Here is a 20794-nt window from a genome sequence, read left to right on the forward strand (position 1 = left end):
GTGACATGTAGGTCTATGTACGCAAGTACCTAAGTTAACTTAAGTTTTGTTTCTTAAATATGCCGCTGGTTTCGCTTTTAGTTAATTTTGGTGAGAGGTGGAAAACTGTACATCTTGCATCTACCGTCGATTTTGTGGTTTAAAAAACTGTGCGCATTATATTGTGGTTCATGTTTTTTGTCTTCGAATAAACGTTCAAAGTGTGTGTGTGTGGGGTGGGGGGGTGGGGTGGGAGGGGGGGGGGTGCATTATACACAGGTGCGCATAATACATTGAAAAATACGGGTACAAGCCTTGAAATACGCTAGATCGGTGTTTACAAGCCCCATCCAATGCCAACTCCGAAAGATTTTGTCAGTGCACTTTCAGCTTCGACCCGGAAGTATTTTATTTGGTGCAGTGCAACAATCGTTCTCTCCCTGACATTTTAATTAATATGCATATTTAAATTTTATCTTGATGGATTTTCATTAAAAATAGTGCAAAGCATGCTCCGAATGGTGTTAATATTTTAATTGATACCCTACCTTTCTGAAATGTTAATAAGACAATTTGTATGTTTTAAAACTCTTGGATTGTTCTTTTTATATTCCTTTGGGCTGGTGGATAGTAGTGTCTTCTCATACACAGCATGCAATACCTGGCTTCAGTGTATCGAGGCTGTGAACCTTTTTAGATCGTTTTTATTTTTATTTCTCCTCTATCCCGAACTTCTTACTGAAAACATCCCCCAACAATAAAAATAACAACAGGAATTGGTGAATTTTATTTTTATTTTTATTTGTTTTCCATCCTCCGACATTGCCTTCTTAAAAATCCGTAATCCTAAAGAAACAAAGAGTGTGGCCTAATCCCTGTAAAAATGTTTAGTGTTTGCAACTGTGTTCACCTGTTTGGCAGTAATGCTAATATGTTTTCAGATTCGGAATGCCCGAATCTACATAACATTTATTCATATTATCATTGCTACCAAACATCATTATATGATTGCAAACGAATCATTGCACATACTTACATTGATTACTAATTTTCAGGATAGAATGATGGAAATACATCGTAAAAATGTCTCAGGTTAGCACATGTTCCCCGAATATCTGTGTAATTGCTTTTCATTCAGATTATGCATGGACATCTGTCTACCAATTTCATATTATATAATTTTCATACTTGTGGTGAAATACTCGCCTGATGCACCTTCGGTCTGGGATCAATCCTCGTCGGTGGGCCCATTGGGCTATTTGTCTTTCTAGCCAATGCACCATGACTGGTATATCAAAGACCGTGGTATATGCTATCCTGTCTGTGGGATGGTGCATATAAAAGATACCTTGCTACTAATGGAAAAAATGTAGACATTCATTAGATTGTGATTAATACATCAATGTGCTCAAGTGGTGTCGTTAAACAAAACAAACTTTAAACTGTCAGGTACAAATGCCTCCAGGCAGCGCAAGAATGATGTCATAAAACCGTATGTCTGCAAACTGTAAAGTCGAATGGGCATTTGGCAAAATATTGATTGATTCGTCAAATCTCTATCTACCTTCTCGTCTACGTGAGGACAGTCACTCTCGGCAATACATACACCGCTCAAAGGATCTTCTGGGAGTGGCAGTCCTCATAAAGACGAGGCACCTGATAGTGAGTCATAAATGCAATCACAACTTTGGCAAAATAACCTTTTGAATCTTCAATGAGCATTGATATTGTTTCTATTACAGAACACGGGATTGCTGTTTAGATTTCGTGATTGTGAGTTACGTACTCGAAAACGACCGTGACAGGGTGAATTTTCAGATTGGTCTGTCTGTGCAGGATTTGTTCTGTCAGAGTTGTCAGATAACTTATCACTGTTGAAGTGTTAGACATGTTTCTCCATGACCGCAGGGAGAAGTTGGCAATTTCTTTCTTTTCATCTGATTCCTGTAAAATGGAATATTGTAATTGTATGGTTGTTACTGGTTTAAAACCAAGGCTACAGGCAATACTATAACAGCCGCCAAATATAAGAAAGAGTTTTGACAGACAAATTAAAAGATACAACAATCAGTATAACCAACATTAATTAGTATCAATATAAATCAATCAAACACTGCAGAGAGAGAGATAGAGATAGAGAGAGAGAGAAAGAGAGAGAGAGAGAGAGAGAGAGAGAGAGAGAGAGAGAGAGAGAGAGAGAGAGAGAGAGAGAGAGAGAGAGAGAGAGAGAGAGAGAGAGAGAGAGAGAGACAGAGAGTGAGAGTTTTTAATGAGTGATTATTTCAAGTTTATGTCATAGCAATATTATATTGTCCTGTAGGATGATGGACTAATAAAAACTCTAACGGATTAGTACATTTTTTGTTTCATTCGTCACACAACGAGTCATAACCCATATTTCAGAACAACTTTGGCCTTCATACAAACCTGTATGATAAAAGGGATAACTTCAGCTTCCCAATTATACATTTTCTTTTCATGTTGTGCACTATTCCTTCTGCATCAGAGGTTGGTGTCCATATTTCGCAAAGTATGAGACACCTCATAGAGAAGTTCTTTGTCCAAAAGGTTTTATGGTGGACACTTAGAGGCCATTTCACGATATGACACATCACTGACTAAAATGATGTCTGATGCATTACGCTATATTGACCTTGTACATTTTTGTTCAACTTTATGTGTGAAACTCTTGTACATTTTAAGTATGGAATTAATGGCTGTATGTTGTGCTCACGACGGGTGCCACTGGTGGGAGAGGATATGCCCACCTTTCGCGAACACCTGCTATCATAACTGATAAAAAATATCTGTACATGATTCAAAATCTATTTATCCATCTCTCCGGTCGTCCTCCATCCATCTATTAATCCTCCATCTATATTTCTATATCTGTATACTTTATCAATATATATATTTATATATAATATATATATATATATATATGCCATATATATATATATATATATATATACTATATGAAAGTAAAGTTTTGTCATAGATCATTACAAATATTGACTTTGACTTTGCATATTTACCTGTTAACAATGGGCACGGTGCAAATGCTACCTTCCAAATCTTTAAGCATTTATATACTGGTAACATCTTGTTAAATTTTTATTCTAACATATCTCACCTTCATTTCAACATTAAGAATTCTTAACGATATTTCTCTCGAGACATAAGTTTCAGTCACCGACGTCACAGTCATCTTTCCATACACACTGGACTGGCTTGGACTTGGGATGAAATCTGTATCATTCTACAATGAAATTAAATGAAGTGAACATAGCACAACTGCTACACTTTAAACAGTCGTATTTGATACGATGGTATATAGTGATATGCTTAGGGAAAGGACATGTTCTATCAATTAAAATCCTCACTTCTAACTGGTAGTTGTAACTTATGTCATGCAGGCAGATGTGTAGGGGTGGGTCTAGACTGTTGTTATGTATGTTAATATAATTTGAGTGGTAGGTGTAACCTCACCTATGTGATGCACCCACGTCTGCAGTAAGTTCTGAACAAGGGAGTTTAGACTGGCGAGTGGATTGTTTGTGGGGGTTTGGGTCATGCTTCCCCAAAAATACATTTAAAATTAACATTTTCTTGAACTTTGTCAGGGTGGTAGGTAATTGGAATGTGTAAGGTATATGATGGCAGTAGATTTCATATTTCAGAGTCTGGTACCCGATTGACTTACCTTATTACCCAGAGTGACAAGAGTCAGTGAATCATTCTCCATGATCAGTTTCCACAGCAGATTCGCTGTTCTTTGTGGAGTGTAAACCAATAGATAGCCTTTATTCATCAGCTTCGACTTGGAGAAAACAACAACAAAATAAACTCATTTTAAGACACAAACCGATCAGGATACATTATACGAAAATCGTTTACATATAAGAACAGATAAATGTAAAGTTTAAAATATAAAATACATAACTATAATACTTTATTCATCGGCCTGGACTTGGGAAAATCGGGTCAAAAAACTCCCTGCACACATATTTATAAGGTCTAAACACTCCCTAATACATTGTATAGGACACTTTACTTCTACTCCCCCAACACATGTCGAAAAACGTAATCCCCAAATCAGCATGCATTGTATTCTGGGCTGAGAATTATAAAGCTTTCCATTCATCCAATTATGTGTATGTCCTCCAATTTTTAAAAAAGCGAAATTTTGGATTGGTCATTTTTATGATGAATGGACATAATCGGTTCTGATCACAAATGCACACAGTTGAAGACACAAATAGACCAGAATACATTGCATACAAATAGTGTAGTTGCAAGAAAATAAGAAAAAAGGTTAAAATATACGAAATATTCTTTCTAATATCTAATATAATTCTATCGAAATATACATAAGCTTTTTGTACTAATGTAATATTTATGTAAAAGGAAAAACTTTTTTTTCATAATCCAAAGTTATATCATATACTGAACAAAACACTAATAACAGAACATAATGTACAATTTGAATACACCAAAATCTTACTTACTGAAGCTTGAACAACGAACAGATCGTTCTTTCCATCAACCCAAAGTTGGTTCTTCAGCGGGAGACCTAGACAGTTGAAATACAAGAGCATAGAGTACAGTATGACATTTGATATGCAGTATTGCTTTTAAATATCACAATATATTCATTCATGGCACTCACCCTCCTCCCATCTACTCCAAAGTCCACCATTATCAGGAATAGTTCCTTAAAACTAAGATTTATAAAATAATTGAGCATACCCGTCATTAGATACATTTTGATTTGGTTATAGGACTCCATATGTTTCTAAAATTATTTACAGATATGAATAACATAATAATTGCATTATATGTGGGAGTTTTCATTTATCATCTTTTTCATATAGAAAAGTCACATTCTTGATGGCGAACTGTGAACAATTAACAATTCTGTCAAATTAAGGAAGGTGTTTTGGTAGCACACATACCTTTATCAGATGTATCAGTAGATGCAATGACCTATAATAATAATAATAATAATAATGATAATAATAATAATAATAATAATAATAACAATAATAATAATAATAAATAATATTATAACAACAAGAACAAATAATCAAATAACGTTAAAGAGCATACATATATGGTCATATATTTTGTAAAGAATATATAGGTTACATTTTACAGCACCACAATAAAACAAGACCACTGGTCTCACTTCTGCCACCAATATATTAATTACCCCACAGCTGACATCAATCTGATTGTGTACATATGGCGTCCATACATGATCTGATTTAAGTGATTTGTTTCAGATTTGTTTAGCCCCAATTTGGTACTGACCAGGATGTGAAATGTGAAACGCTTTTATGGATTATGCACTGGGATGGGATCAAGATATATGCATCAGTAAAGTGTGATGGCATAATCCAGCCATATTCTTTCCAGTGGATTATATACACTGGATGGCATACGTTAGATATATTTTTAAAGCACGATCAGCTATATTAAGAAAATTAGAAGTTTTTGTATTTAAAAACAAAGATGATACAAATGAACACGTATTAGATTTGGTGAATGCACAAAAAGTAAAACATGAATGTAAAAATATGAATCTGAAAAAAAGGTTGACTAAAACAACAGGAATAACATATGTTATAAAGTCAAAAAGAAACGAAATTGTTTAATTGATGTACTGAGCGAAATATTTTATATTATGAAATGATAAATGATAAACGTTGAATACCTCGGCTAGCTCATCGAGTGTTTTTTTACCCATGTTCAAAGATCCGTTTAGTTCAGCATATTTTAGTGTGTATGCAGATGTGATCATACTCGTCTGTCCATACTCTACAACCTCAAGCATTGTTGTGAAAATGCATTCATACTGATTCTGAGAAAAAAAGAAGAAAAATAAGAAAAGAATATAAACATAAATGCACATAGAATGTCTATATGTCATGCATATTGGTTATTGCTTTAGGCTGAGCTAAGGTAGTCTAAGCTAGTCAGATATCAAATATATATTTGCTTAATTGTCCATATTCGATTTTAACTGTTAGATGAAGTAAAACTGTCTATTGCCTGCTATTTATCGATAAAGTAAAACTAATCATTTTCCTTTATTGGCTAAACTTATAAATTAAATTACTAATAAACCTTTGTCTGGACCATGTTTTTTCTTTGATCTCTAATCGTGGTCATCACTTCCAGTATGTTCATTCTTCCAGTTTTGTTTATCTCGTCTGTCAGGATATGTAGAGCAATGTATGTTCCAGTTCTTCCAATTCCAGCACTGTTAAAACAAACTGATTCTGTCAGACAAAAATGTCCTTAGAGATAGATCAAAGGCGATATAAAAAAAATGAGGATGTTTCGATTTTTAAACAATTACAAATTAAGACATGGCTGTAATACTCAGCAGCTATTACCTGCAGTGCACCAGGACAGGACCAGGACGGGACGGAGGAGTATCTCTTGTCAACCAGAAGAATTCCAGTAAATCCAACACTTTAGGTACTCCGTGATCAGGCCATGATGTGAAGTGGTAATGGTCAAACGTCTTGCACTTCTTAGACTGAAAAAACAAAAATAATACAAACATTTACCACATATACAATAGGTATAGAACTGATCAATAAATGCTTTCTAGGATGTATACATCTAAGGTGACTTTACGAAAAACACAGAAGAACATAAAGTACACTATACACTTTCTGAAGTGAGTCTGAAATCTTTATGATTTCATATACAACGGATGAGGAATATGCTTACTGGGAATAATAAATCTCACACAGCAGAAACAAAACAACTGGAGGTACTCAAAGAAAATATTGAGGATAGAGTGGAGGTTTTGTTAAAGTTGGATATTGCAAGTTATAATACAGAAAAGAACCAAACTAAGATACAAATGAAGACTATGGTAATATTGTGCATGACTTCAGATGACCGAACAAATATAAAGGTGACAAGTGTGAAAGAATTTTGTTAGGAAATGTCATGTATGGCTACATATTTGGTTCAATCTATTTCTGGCTTTTCTGAACACCTTGTATTTTTGCTTTTTTAAGTGATTCATAATCACACGTAGTAAGTGCTGAGCCTTCCCCTTAACTATGCAATGTGCAGACATAAGGGTTTCATTATGAGAGATGTTAATGTTTTGTCGTTCAGATCAATAGGAACAAATACGGGAAAGCATTTCGCGCATTTTCTTTATTTTAGCGGTGTCATAGCGGTGGTTAGATATCCTATAAATGAACCACTATATATAGTTGAATGAATTACTATTTTGCCAAATGCCCATTAGATTTGCGTAGATATATGATCTTATTGTTCAGATTTACCTTCGTATGAGTGATCTGTATCTTTCTGACGACGTAGTCTGCTCGTTCAATGACTTCCGTGACCACCACGACAAAATATCCAACATTCATCGACCCCGAATCCCTCCAGTAGGGCACACTCTTATGCTAAAGTACAAACGAAAGTTCTCTCCAAATAGTTAATAACACAAAGTGTCGATTACAGGATTCGAACCTACTGAACCTACATGGAATTTGACAGCCCGCGGTCTTAACCACTCGGCCTACCAGATCTTACACAAAAATGGATGCCTAATTAACCATAGATAAGAAAGTGTGCTGGCAGACACTCGTTTCTAAACTAATATAAATATTAATAAACTGCAGCTAATGACGCACACTGGGACTGAATGTTTCAAGGTAATTCTCCAACACGTATGATTAATCAGTAATATAACAGATGGTATCCTGGCATGTCGTACACTAATTTAGAGTCCCATAAATTAAGACTAGTGATATTCCAATGATCGATTACACACGAACAGTTGAGCTCCACCGATGCGATAGTCGATTATCAAAACCTATTCTCGATTGTCATGGAAAATGTTAACTACAATAATTGTTCCTACAGGGCTGCAACGTAGCTCACTGACAAAGCACTCGTTTGATGCACAGTCTATCTGGGATTGATCCTCATCGATGCAACCATTGGGCTATGTCTCGACCCAGTCAATGCACCATGACTAGGATATCAAAGACCATGGTATGTGCTGTGATGTCTGATGGATGGTGCATATAAAAGATCCCTTGCTACTAATGGAACAATTTAGCGGGGTTCCTCTCTAAGACTATATGTCAAAATTACCAAATGTTTAACATCCCATAGCCGATAATTAATAAATCAATCTGATCTATTGATGTCGTTAAACAAAACAACCTTTTTCTTCCCTTTGTTGTCGTATATACGTACAAATACAGATACTGAATAGGTGTTAAAGAAAAAATAAAGTATTTGAATGGTCTATCCAGAAAAACACACAACAATATATGCATAGTTATAACAATTAAAATCTAACTGATTGCATGATTGAAAGTTGCTCAATTGATGCAGACAGATTATAGCCGATTATTGATGATTAAACACTAATAATTTACAGATGATCTTGTTGAGGATGTAGAAATCTATGATAATAAAAACAGGAATCCTTAGATAATAAATACCCGTCACTTAACCAAAATATAAAGAGGAAACGAAAGTATAAAAAGTCAACATGTTCATGAACAAACTAAAAAGTGCAAATGTGTTTATTAATCCCGTTTGCACATGTTCATTAAGGAACATGAACAGTATTTTATATTATTTAGCTTTTGATTTTCTGAACTAAGCATCAAATACGAACCTTTCCATTCTCCACTAGGTTTGTCAACATGACGATTTGTCCACAGTCCTGCTCCCAAATCATCCTGCAGAAATCTAGCAAAGTACCTGTATTTGGAGCTGGAATATAGAATGAATATTCAAATAACAAGAGGTTTTTTTTATAATCTTTATCATAATCAATCGATAGCTGTATTCCACTAAATGTTAAATTTTTCTTTTGTTTAACGACACTACTAGAGCACATTGATTAATTAATAATCGGATATTGGATGCCAAATATTTGATAATTCTAAATAGTAGTCATCACAGGAATCCCGCTGCATTTATCCTAATGCAGCAAGAGCTCCTTTATATGCACTTTCCCACAGACAGGAGAACACATACCACGGCATTTGACCAGGTGTGGTGCACTGGTTGGAAGGAGAAAAGCCCAGTCAGTTGAATGGATCCACCGAGTTAGTTCAATCATGTGATGCAAGCAAGCACTCAACCGACAGCTAAATCCCGCCCACTATATGTGGGTCAATAGAAAACTACTGATGGGCAGCATATACCCGCACTTTGCAATGGTAGGCCAGAACATATCATAACCTTTGATCAAAGCAAGGACATTAATACCAAGGGGCCTCGTTTATAACAGGGGTGTCAGTCATCAGGATGAAACAACAATAAAGTCTCAATATGTTTTAAGTACAATCTCAGTTAGAAGTGTTTCAGTGTTGTATTTTAAACAGTTACTTGTGTCTTCATACCTTGAGCTGCGATGAAATAATTCGGCTTCTCATATGCCTGAAAAAATGCAATTCAGAATTAAACTATATGAATAAACATTAATTTAACTATATGAATAAACATGTATATACATTTTATTGATAAATGATAAGTACGTTTAACGATATTAAGTCTAGGCATGTGATGTGTATGCAGTCAATGTACAGTATTGTCCATGACGCAAATATGTTTTTATAAGCTTGCACAGGCATATTTAAAAACGTTTTCAAGCAACATGTAATTTAATGTTTTATGAATAAATAATGTCTTAATTCAGGTTAACACATCGTACTATTTCGTTATTTATATTTATATAAAATAATCAATTGATTAAAAAAAACAAAAAAACAAAACATATCCTGATACAGTATACAGAAATAGAAAATATGCTAAAGTTAATGAACAATTGTATAAAATAATACAGAACCACGGCTTAACACCATTTAAAGTCTAGTCTGAACTAGTTTGAATAAAGTTAAGTATTAAATGCTTGGGGTAGACTTCGAAGTGTAATAGACATGAAGCCAGATATTCAATGTGGAAAACCAAAACATGTACACTTTATGTACAGAATACAATCTTGATAAAATAATTATTTTATGTACCAGACAGAGTTCAATGCATATTTCAATTTAACACAACTGATGAATATGTTTCATTAGTTTTATAACCATAGCAGAGAACACATCACGGTTACATTATTATCAATTTACTTACATCGACGTAACTAGCGTTGATGTAGTCAAAGTGCGGGGTGTTTGGCAGCGCTGATAGTTTGACACGATTGTTGTCATCTGGAATAAACAGTAACAATGAAATAACTAACAAAAGGTCATGAACAAAGTGATACAACGAAAGACCTGTCTGTTAAAACAAATTACAATTATTAATCATGTCATATATGAAGACAGACCGATCAATTGATTTGTGGACTTACTGTATAAACAGATAAATACATACTATATATACCAATATGTATTTGTTGCTTATTTCTTTTCTTGGTTTGCCATTCAAGGGACATACGTCTTCAGATATCATCCAGCACTACGGACATTCGTTAAACCGGAAACTTTTAGGAAAAAACTATATTGTCTGGATTATCGAGGTATCACTGAATATATATATATATATATAATATATATATATATATATATATATTATATATATATATATATATATTATAAAGAAAGAGAGACAGATAGAGAGTCAGATAGAAAGTGAGATAGATAGAGAACGAGATGTATATTGAAATTCAGGAAGATAAGTATGTACTAGTATAAATATATGTCAGATTACTAGTGCTCAAATTTAAAAGCACAATATAAAACTGCCATTTTAAATACATATACTTCAGTAACTATCACACTAATACCAAAATATTAATGCAACTTTACATTTATAATTACAAGTATGAACGCACATGGGTAGTAACCAGCATATCTGTTCTTGCACCTGTTTTCTGGTATCTGGGAATCATTGTACGAATGACAAAACCCACTTGGAAGTTTCTGAAATCAAAGTAATATTCATGTGATAGGGTAAGCATAAAGTGCTCCTGTTGGCAGTTGCTAGTGGGAATTTCCTTAGCATAGTTGGAAAAGCGTTGGAATCTTGTATTTAGAGCCCATGGTCCGAATCCCTTTAGTGCCAGTTGATTTATCTCTTACACTTGGAGCCGATGTAGGTACTGAGTGTGTTCTGAACACAAGAATATGAATATCACCCAGTCAGTATCCGTAACAGTTCAACTGTCCATGGCCCACGCCTGCCTACGTCAGCTCAAATGATTTGGTTTTGACTGGACCGTTGAAATGCTACACAAACAGAATAAAACATAAACATAAAACAGTTGGCGTTTTGCCACCCAATGAGGGACATACGACCTCTATTTATGGCAAAGTGCATATGAAATATCATTAGAGTAGCAATAGCCTAACTGAGTTACAATCTCTCTCTCTCTCTCTCTCTCTATCTCTCTCTCTCTCACTATCTCTCTCTCTCTCTCTCTCTCTCTCTCTCTCTCTCTCTCTCTCTCTCTCTCTCTCTCTCTCTCTCTCTCTCTCTCTCTCCCTCAGCTCGTTCTCTCTACATCTTTCTCCACCCTCATTTGATTTCGCACACCCTCTCCCATCCCTCTCTTATATTCCCCTCCCTCTATATCTGTATGTGTTAGTCTGTCTCTCACTCTCCATCAAGTATCGAAATGTTACACATTATATGGCTTACTTTTCAAATGTGCTGAAGGTTTGATACATATTTATTTAGTTTCAATTCTCCTTTTATACAATTCTAACTAAACACTCAGATACAAAATTATCTTCAAGCAAAAACAGAAATGTAGATATCTTACAACATATTCTGCTTGAAATCCTCCAGGCTGATTCCTGATGCTTTCGATGACACCTTCAAGTTCTGTCACGTAAAAACCTTCTTCTGGCAGACTGAAGGAAGGAACTGCTGGTTGGACATTATTGTAGTACGTGTTAGGATCTTGGATGTCCTCATCGTCTTCGTCAGACAGTTGGACTTCTGACTGTCCTTGATCAACCACTAGCGCTACTTCACCAGCGGTTATGAATGGTACTTCATCACTGGCAAATGTTTTGCTTACCTCAAAACTTTTGGCAAAGTTTGTTGAGGATAGCTCAACATTAACGTAAGTAGAGACGTTAGGTGCATGGCGTTTTCTTTCTGTAATTTATTTTGAGGTGCTGAACTATATTATCAGGGTCTAATCTAGATAACATAACTACGGGACGAGAAGAAGAAAATTAACCTAGGTAAGCATTATTACTGTCGTAGCCACGATTTTGTAGGGAGGGGAGCATATTGGGTGACAACCACATTTGCTATGAGACGAAAGGACAATACATAACGTTTTGGAAAAAAGAGGTGTGGTTGAGGTGAGGGTATTGCTCACTTGGCCCCCTCTGTCTATGCCAGTGTGTACTAAATATAGTACACTGGAACTAGACACAAAATACACTTATGAACTATAGAAGTACACTTTAATATGGCTGTGACTGCTAAATGTTTTACTGAACATTTGCTCAATTTCTTTTTGAAAACTAGTATTGTATTCGATTCCTTTCAAAGACAAAACACCAACAAACAAAATTAACAGGACCCCAACGAAAATAAAGAACAGTGGATGATATAATACCTCTTGTCGATGCTTTAGTCTCTGGTATGATTGGTTCATCAGTTTTGGTGTCGTTTTGTGCCCGATTCCTTCTCCTAGGCAAGAAAATAATGTTAAAAGACGTACGTTTTTAGACACTGGACCAAACAGAACTGTGTTTACTCTCATATGTTCAAGAGATAAAGACATCTAGCAAAAGGTTAACAAACTTTAAGTCAACGAATATTTGTTTTACAAAAATGTTTGACATAGTAATAACTTTACTGGATGTTATATCAGGCAACTGTCTGGAACTCCACAATTCATCGATTTTGCTAATATTTAACTTAGCAAAAAAAAAAAGAAAAACACAAAAAACACCAAACAAACAAACAAAAACAGTATGAATGAACTACCATCTAAAGCATGCGTTATTAAAGGAAAATGGAAACACAATGGGGTTATCCTTATTCTAATATCAACTTTGTCTCTCGTTTTGTGTTTAAATGAATGAATGAATGGATGTTTAATCACACCCGGGCATAAAAATACACATCACAAAAAGGTAATATATTAAAATATTATTGTTTTTAAAAAACACCACCACAAAAATCAAACCTTATACATGTAATGATATTAAAGGAGAGGGTCAAAATCTAAAAAAAAAACACCACCACATTGTCATTATAAAGATCACTAGCTGGGGACATCAATAAGAAATATAAACTGACAATCGTTAAAAAATCTGAAAAAACCCCAATGCACATCAGAATGACACTAATATGCATTCTCCGAAGAACATTTTCTAGAACCACAGAATATTCACCTCTTCACCACCCATTGGCTGCACATAATTTTATAACAGCTACACCCATGGCAATGTAGATTAGGAATACTTCGAATTGACGTCTGAAAAAGGACTTACCTCAGAAATACAAAGCCGATGACGGTCACGACAACGATAACGACAACCGCAGCGGTACCGATGACACCACCGATAATTGGTCCTGGATTTGCATTAGGTGCAGCAGTTTGTGCAATGCCTGCAACAACGCAAATTTGGATGTTCCTCAACATTGTGTCATATATAATTAATATTGGTATCGTATTCATTATGAAAAGAACAAATGTGGTTTATTAATATATTATGTGATCAGATATTTAAAAAAAAGAGAAGAATATTGAAAAACTTGGTTTTACAAGTTTCAACTACTGTAATTTCAAGCATGATTTTAAGTTAGAAAGTTGCTTAAAATGTTTCAACAATAAATGATGTAACATACAAATTAAGAACTACTAAATAAACACTGGCCACAGAACGGAGTGTCTCCCACATTTACCAATTACTGTGACAAGAGCCTGGACATGCCGTTTTTGAAGATATGGAATTCAAAATGCCCCTAACCCCCTGACACATGTTCAGGACCCTCACATGTGAATCCCTCAAGCACCCAAATTGACAGTGGCTGCTATTTTCAAATACATTCTGAGGGCCATAATAAATCAGCAAATGATTAATAATATGCACTAATATACACACGGACAACTACTAAAAATGTTTTTTAAATATATTTTTGGTACAATATAATCATAATAATTATGTTGTGAGTATTGCGGTATCTCACCTAGAACATAACTCGTTTGTACTTACTGAGCGTGCAGTCACCGCCATGCCAACCAGCTTCACATAGTCCACTAAATAAACCAGTCACGTGATCACATGATTCATTATCAGCTTTACAGTGTCTGGCACTGCACGAGGAATTGCATGTTTGACCATAATTCCCAAGATCACACCCTGTAAATATATAGAGCGTTTTAAATAATGCTTAACATGGGGAACTGTGGATAAAATCAAGAAATAGACTTTTTGCAATGTTTCTTGATGTGCATTGGTGGTACACCTTATCTATAGTTGAAAACAAATTGTGTTTGTTTAACGACACTGCTGGAGCACATCGGATTTGTAATCAATGGCTATTAGTTGTCAAACATTTGGTATTGTTTACATATATATTCTCTTAGAGAGGAAACCAGCCACGTTTTCTATTAGTAGCAAGATATCTGTTTATATGTACCATCACACAGACAGGAACGAGAAATAGCCCGACTGACAGCGGATCAGGCGACCGCTTGACCACTGTGTCATGCCCCTGTTAGCGACAAATTGCATATGTGTTTTGGGGATATTTGGAGTTTGGAGTTTGAATCCTGGTTAATAGTTTCGCTTACTCTCAGTGCAATTTGCATTCTTCCAGCCTGGCTTACAGACATCTTGACAATTACCATCTTCAACATCACATTTTGAGTTGTCTCCCTTACAGTGTCGATCAGTACAGCTGAACAAACAGTTAGGTCCAAAGGTATTGTGTCGACATTCTGTAAACATAGAAGCCATAATTCAGTCATTTGTAATGGGTGTCTAATCATAGTGGCAAGTGAAATAATGAAATCCTGTGCTGTGGTGTATATGCTTATTGTGTGTATGTCAGAAATAATCGAATAATTCTATTGGTGTATGATATGACATAATAAGTAATTCGATGATTTTGCTGCAAGTTATGTGTTATTATTATATTTATGTCCTAAATATAACATGTTTCACTTATCACGAGCTTTAGTGAGTGACAATTGACATTATTTCACCACAGAGACACAGTGGCCGTTTGATAGTTATGTATTTATCTAATGTGATAATAAATGCATGACACATACCAGTGATACAGTTCGGTAACTCCATGCCTTTCAAGCAGCCACTGTCACATGTTCCATTAAATCTGTCACACGTCGAGTTTCCAGCACATCCCCTCTCCTCACAGGACATGTTACAGTTGTAACCGTATTTTCCAGGCGGACAAACTAAAAAGAGGAAATAATGAAAAGGAATTTGTTTAACGACACATCTACATAGTTTAGACCTACCGCCTTGTAATGAGTATTTAGACTATTTTTTCGAGTATAATGAGAGAAACCTGATGTGTCTGAGCAACATTATGTCCCCTACTTCCAATAAAACATACAAACAAACAATCTTTAAAAAATCCAAACAAACAAACAAAATAAAGCATGCGTCAAAGCATACACTTCTTCTTCTTCGTACGCTCAGACAGGGACCAAAGAGTTTCTCCTTCAGGGGTTCATCTGAAGGCCAGACTGTTTTTCTCTGGTTCTGGTAGGTTGCAGAAAATGTTCAAGTCAACAACAAATGGCATATATTTTCTGAGTATATTTGGAGTTTGGATTTTGAATTCTGGTTAATAGTTTCACTTACTCTCAGTGCAATTTGTATTCTTCCAGCCTGGCTTACAGCCATCTTGACAATTACCATCTTCAACATCACATTCTGAGTTGTCTCCCTTACAGTGCCTTTCAGTACAGTTGAACAGGCAGTTAGGTCCAAAGGTATTGTGTCGACATTCTGTAAACATATAAGCCATAATCCAGTATTTTGTAATGGGTGTTTAATCATAGTGAAACAATGAAATCCTGTGCTGTGATTTACATGCGTATGGTATGTATTTAAAAATACTCGAATAATTCTGTTGGTGTATGAATTGACATATTAAGTAAATCGATGATGTTGCTGTAATATGACAGAAGAACGTGTTAAATACAGTATGTTGTTATTGCATGGCGTCCAAAGAAAAAATAAAAATAAATGTTGAGTCAAACATCTGTTCGATGCACCCACAGCATTCATCAAAACCACAAACAGTCAAAATAGTAATTCACAAGCAGGGTCGTCTGATGAAATCACAGTTTCAGTAGCGAGTATGCCCTCCATATGTACCCACAACTGCAAGGCAACGCCTCCTCGTTCATTGTCTAATGCGAGTAAATACTGCATTAGACAATCTGCTTTAGGGATACGGTGCCATTGTTGCACTAATGAGGCACAACGTTCCTGCAACGTCTGTGTAAAGGGTTCCCGAGAGTGCGCAAGCGTCTTCCCAGCACATCCAAGACGTGCTCGATGGGATTCAGGTTGGGCGACCTTGAAGGCCAATCCGTGACATTGATGCCCGCGTTCCATGGGAAATCCCATGTCAAGATGGCTGTATAGGGTCTGGCGTTGTCATGCTGTACGATGGACCATGAGCTGCCATGAAGGGCACATGCTCCTGGACCGACACCTGTCGCGGTATGCAACAGTGAGGGGGGGGGGGGGGGCGGGATAGCTGTAGTGCACGTTTATTGTACTCGTGTCCGAAGATCATAAATTGCCTGTCGACATGCCGACTACGTCGAAACAGATTGTAACAAATGTCGTAACGATGAAAACACGTGTGCTATTGTAGTCACGTAACCACTTTTGCCTCAGTGGTGCTGTGCACGTGCTATGGATCGGGCCACGTGGCCTGTGATGAGCGTCAAATGGAGTGTCGACATTGCCATTACAATATCTATTCCTGAAAAAAATACCTGCTTTCAACACTCATTGAATTTATTCAAATTTTAGGTGGTGAAGTTTTGAATTTGACTCAGTATATTAATAAGTTTATATCCTGGCATTCATTTCACCACAGACGCATAGTGGCCATTTGATAGTTATGCATTTCTGTAATGTCATAATAAATGAACGGCACATACCAGTGATGCAGTCTGGTAACTCCCAGCCTTTCAAGCAGCCGTTGTCACATGTTCCATTACATCTGTCACACGTCGAGTTTCCAGAACATTTCCTCGCCTCACAGGACATGTTACAGGTATAACCATATGTTCCAGATAGACACACTGAAAATTTAGTATTTAGACTCTTTTTCCGATTATAATGAGAGAAACCTTATGCGTCTGAGCAATATTATGTACCCTAACCCCCCCCCCCCAACAACAAAAACAAACAAATAAACAAACAAAAATCCAATCACTGCAAACTAGCTAAACAAATAAAAACAAATAAAATATGCATCAAAGAGTACACAATTTCTTGCGTTTTAAGTTATAAATAATCATTAAATACGAAATGCATAATGTAGTGTCTATCAATACCAACATAACAGATTTTGGCGCGGCAAATAGATGCATGCTGTACAATACTGGCATGTGTAATGTGTGTATTATCTTGAATACATACCTGTTGAACAATCTACTTATAGGTGTAATGTATGCAATATCTTGAATTCATGCTCGTTGTACAATATGTTGATGTGTAATGTGTGTAATATCTTGAATACATACTTGGTGTTTAATATACTGATATATGTAATGTGTGTACTATCTTGAATACACACTCGTTATACAATCTACTGATATATGTAATGTTTGTAATATCATGAATACACACTCTTACAATCTACTGATATGTATAATGTGTATAATATCTTGAATACATACTCGCTGTGCAGTCTACTGATATGTGTAATGTTTGTAATATCTTGAATACATACTCGTTGTACAATCTACTGATATGCGTAATGTGTGTAATATCTTGAATACGTACTCGTTGTACAATCTACCGACGTGTATAATGTGTATAATATCTCGAATACATGTTATAAATAAAATATATTGATGTAATGTGTAATATCTTGAAAATATACTCTCTTGTAGAATATAATTATGTACAATCTACCGATATAGTTAATGTGTGTAATATATTGTACAATGTCTCGAATACATACACGTTGTACAATCTTCACCCTGATATCCTCGATCACAGCCATAATCACACGTTCCAGTCTCATGATCACAAGATGAATTTCCTAGACACTTTCGATGACTGCAGTTTTTTGTACACTGCAAACCATACGTAAAGTTCGCACATTCTGAAATAGTAACAGACACAGACCTTTTGTTATAATGTTAATAAATAGAATTGTTCAAGATTTGTTACCAGTAAGATAGACATCAAATTACTTTATTCAAATGTAATACATATGACTGAAAACAAACCCAAACACCCCAAAATAACAAACCAACAATCCACAACAAAAAACGACAAGTGTAAGATATCTTATAAAACATTATATTAATATATTCGTTTTGGATTAACTTTAAGCCAGCTATTTCAATGTGTATGCTACAGTTGGAAGAAAAAATAGTTATTAAATTATAGTAGATTAGAATGTATATTAAACTATTATACACATTGGAATTACTGTAAATGCATTGAATATATTATAAGGGCAGGAAACTATAATTTTACTAACTAAAATGGTTCTGTTCACAAACTACACCCTATTTACATTTTGGGGATAATCTAGTTCTGTTTCATGCAATCCACAGGGAACGCCTTTTTTTCAGACTTTCGAACTTGCTACAAGTCATTTATTTCTGAGCCTATTGTTTTCCCAATTGCATTCAGAAATAGTTTTTGTTTTGTTATTTCCTAACACCTTTACTTTTCTTCTTACGTGAAACCAAACTGAAATTATGTGCAAAAGATATTCTTTTAGGAGAATGGGACGGAATATCTGGACCTAAATAGACATAATTTATAAATTATCTTCCATTTGACTATTCGTGTTATATGTTAATGAAGAAATGTCAGACTTGGATTCATCAGAAGGGCGTTGGGAGTGTTACACCGTTTCTGCAAAAATTCAAAGTGCTCCGCAATGGCAGTAGTCATTTTCCTGAACACAGAAAGTGATAGTCCACCTACAGACAAAACACACCCAAGTGTTTCGTGGTAGCTGTCAAGATCTTGTGAAAACATCTCTTTGACTGTGGTGCAGGAGCTATAAAATCTCCAGCAGGGGATCTTCTCGGGATGCCTGTGGGCAGGATACTAGATTCAATCAACTGCAGTTTTATCAAAAAGTCTATTCAAATCTGCATTGTGAAGATAAATGGCTCTAGTCATGCATTACGGCTATGTAACGTGTGGGTTTTTTGGGGGTATTTGTTTAGGGTTTAGAGGCCTTTTGAAGTTATCTTAATTTAGTGCAGAAGGTCTAATATCTTGTTGGTTGCATGCATCTGGAGGAACATTGCCTTTTTTATAGTGAATGTTAGTGTACTTTGGAATATTGTAGGTATCCTTTTCATTCAGCACTCCACTGCTAGAAAAAGCAAACAAAAACTACAGCAACCAAAAAACCAAAACAATAACAACAAAATCCCACACACACAAACCAAACAAATATTGTAGCCAACTTCGATTGCTGGATTACAGAATGAAGCCAGCTCATATCAGCTCTATATGCAATGGAAGTAGGTTCGAGTTTTAATCTGGGAGAGTATGATTATTGAAGATAAAAATAGTTTAGTTATTCTGATTGGCTAATCATATTTGATATCGAATGAATGAATCCCTTGGTGAGTTTAAAACAACATATCTGTACATAATATTGTAACAGTACTACAGACTACATCTTACCCTTTGTACAGTCTGGCTTCGTCCATCGTGCTGTACACCCTTTATCACATCGTCCAGTCTGTTTGTTACATGACGATGTACCAAGTGATTCATTACAGTGTCTGCTGGAGCACCATTTCACACACTGAGGACCATAGTGATCAGAATCACACTCTGAAAACGCAATATTACAAAATGACGGCTTTGTTTCATATTGGACTTTTTTTCTGTAAACATTGTTTTGTGTTATATTAAAGTACATTAGGCATACCATCGTGTTCAGAACAAAGGAAATGCGTCAACATAAATGATAAATGGCTGATAAAAAGGTAAAATGAGGTTGATAAAAATGGTTGAAATTTGATGGTCATCTGTTTACCTTTGTTCGCACTAACACTTGTTTATATTCTAAATAACAATCAACAATGTTTATGGCTAATGTCTAGTTATATCCATAATTATGTACTACTGAGATATGCTCATAATGAGTAGGCTAAACCATAATTCATAAAACGATCATTTACATTTCCTTTCCAGACACGTCATACAATATTTAAACTGGGTACAATATAAAGTGAATTGGGTTTTTTAATTTATAAAGAATATATCTCTCACAACCCTCTCCGTCATATCGATATTATATTTCATATATCATCTAGTTACTACAGTTTTAAGCGTACACATATTTTATATTTTTAGTTTGCAGAAATGCCTTGTCTTTTAAAAGTGATGTTCTCCCAGTCCAGTTTGGTTTACATAGTTACACGGACCATCTAGATAATTACACGGTCCATCACAATAGTGAGAGAATTGAGCGCAAACCTTACCAAAAAAGAGCTATCATCGCACGCTAAACAAAGCATTTAACAACGATTCAAGTTCAAGATTAATCAGCATTCTAAACAAGAATTCGGAATAGCTGCTAATGACGAAAGGTCACCTGTCATCTAAAGTGAATGGCAATAAGG

The 20794-nt window shown here is 35.4% G+C and overlaps 1 protein-coding gene across 1 annotated transcript; it reads right to left on the reverse strand.

Moving 5' to 3' along the window:
* Positions 1 to 3070: 3070 nt before the first annotated feature.
* On the reverse strand, positions 3071 to 17225 carry LOC121392533 (receptor-type tyrosine-protein phosphatase T-like). Its single transcript, XM_041523714.1, has 20 exons — positions 17117 to 17225; positions 15798 to 15944; positions 15242 to 15385; positions 14759 to 14905; positions 14178 to 14324; positions 13452 to 13569; positions 12569 to 12642; positions 11756 to 12096; positions 10826 to 10913; positions 10123 to 10199; positions 9387 to 9423; positions 8654 to 8751; positions 7296 to 7421; positions 6381 to 6526; positions 6109 to 6244; positions 5696 to 5842; positions 4935 to 4965; positions 4488 to 4552; positions 3683 to 3799; positions 3071 to 3238 (listed from the first exon to the last, which is right to left on the reverse strand). Exons 1-20 carry the CDS (start codon positions 17223 to 17225, stop codon positions 3086 to 3088), a joined length of 2448 nt encoding a protein of 815 aa, XP_041379648.1. The 3' UTR covers positions 3071 to 3085.
* Positions 17226 to 20794: the final 3569 nt, after the last annotated feature.

This window comes from Gigantopelta aegis, unplaced genomic scaffold (genome assembly GCF_016097555.1).
Source record: "Gigantopelta aegis isolate Gae_Host unplaced genomic scaffold, Gae_host_genome ctg4038_pilon_pilon:::debris, whole genome shotgun sequence".
Classification (NCBI taxonomy): domain Eukaryota; kingdom Metazoa; phylum Mollusca; class Gastropoda; order Neomphalida; family Peltospiridae; genus Gigantopelta; species Gigantopelta aegis.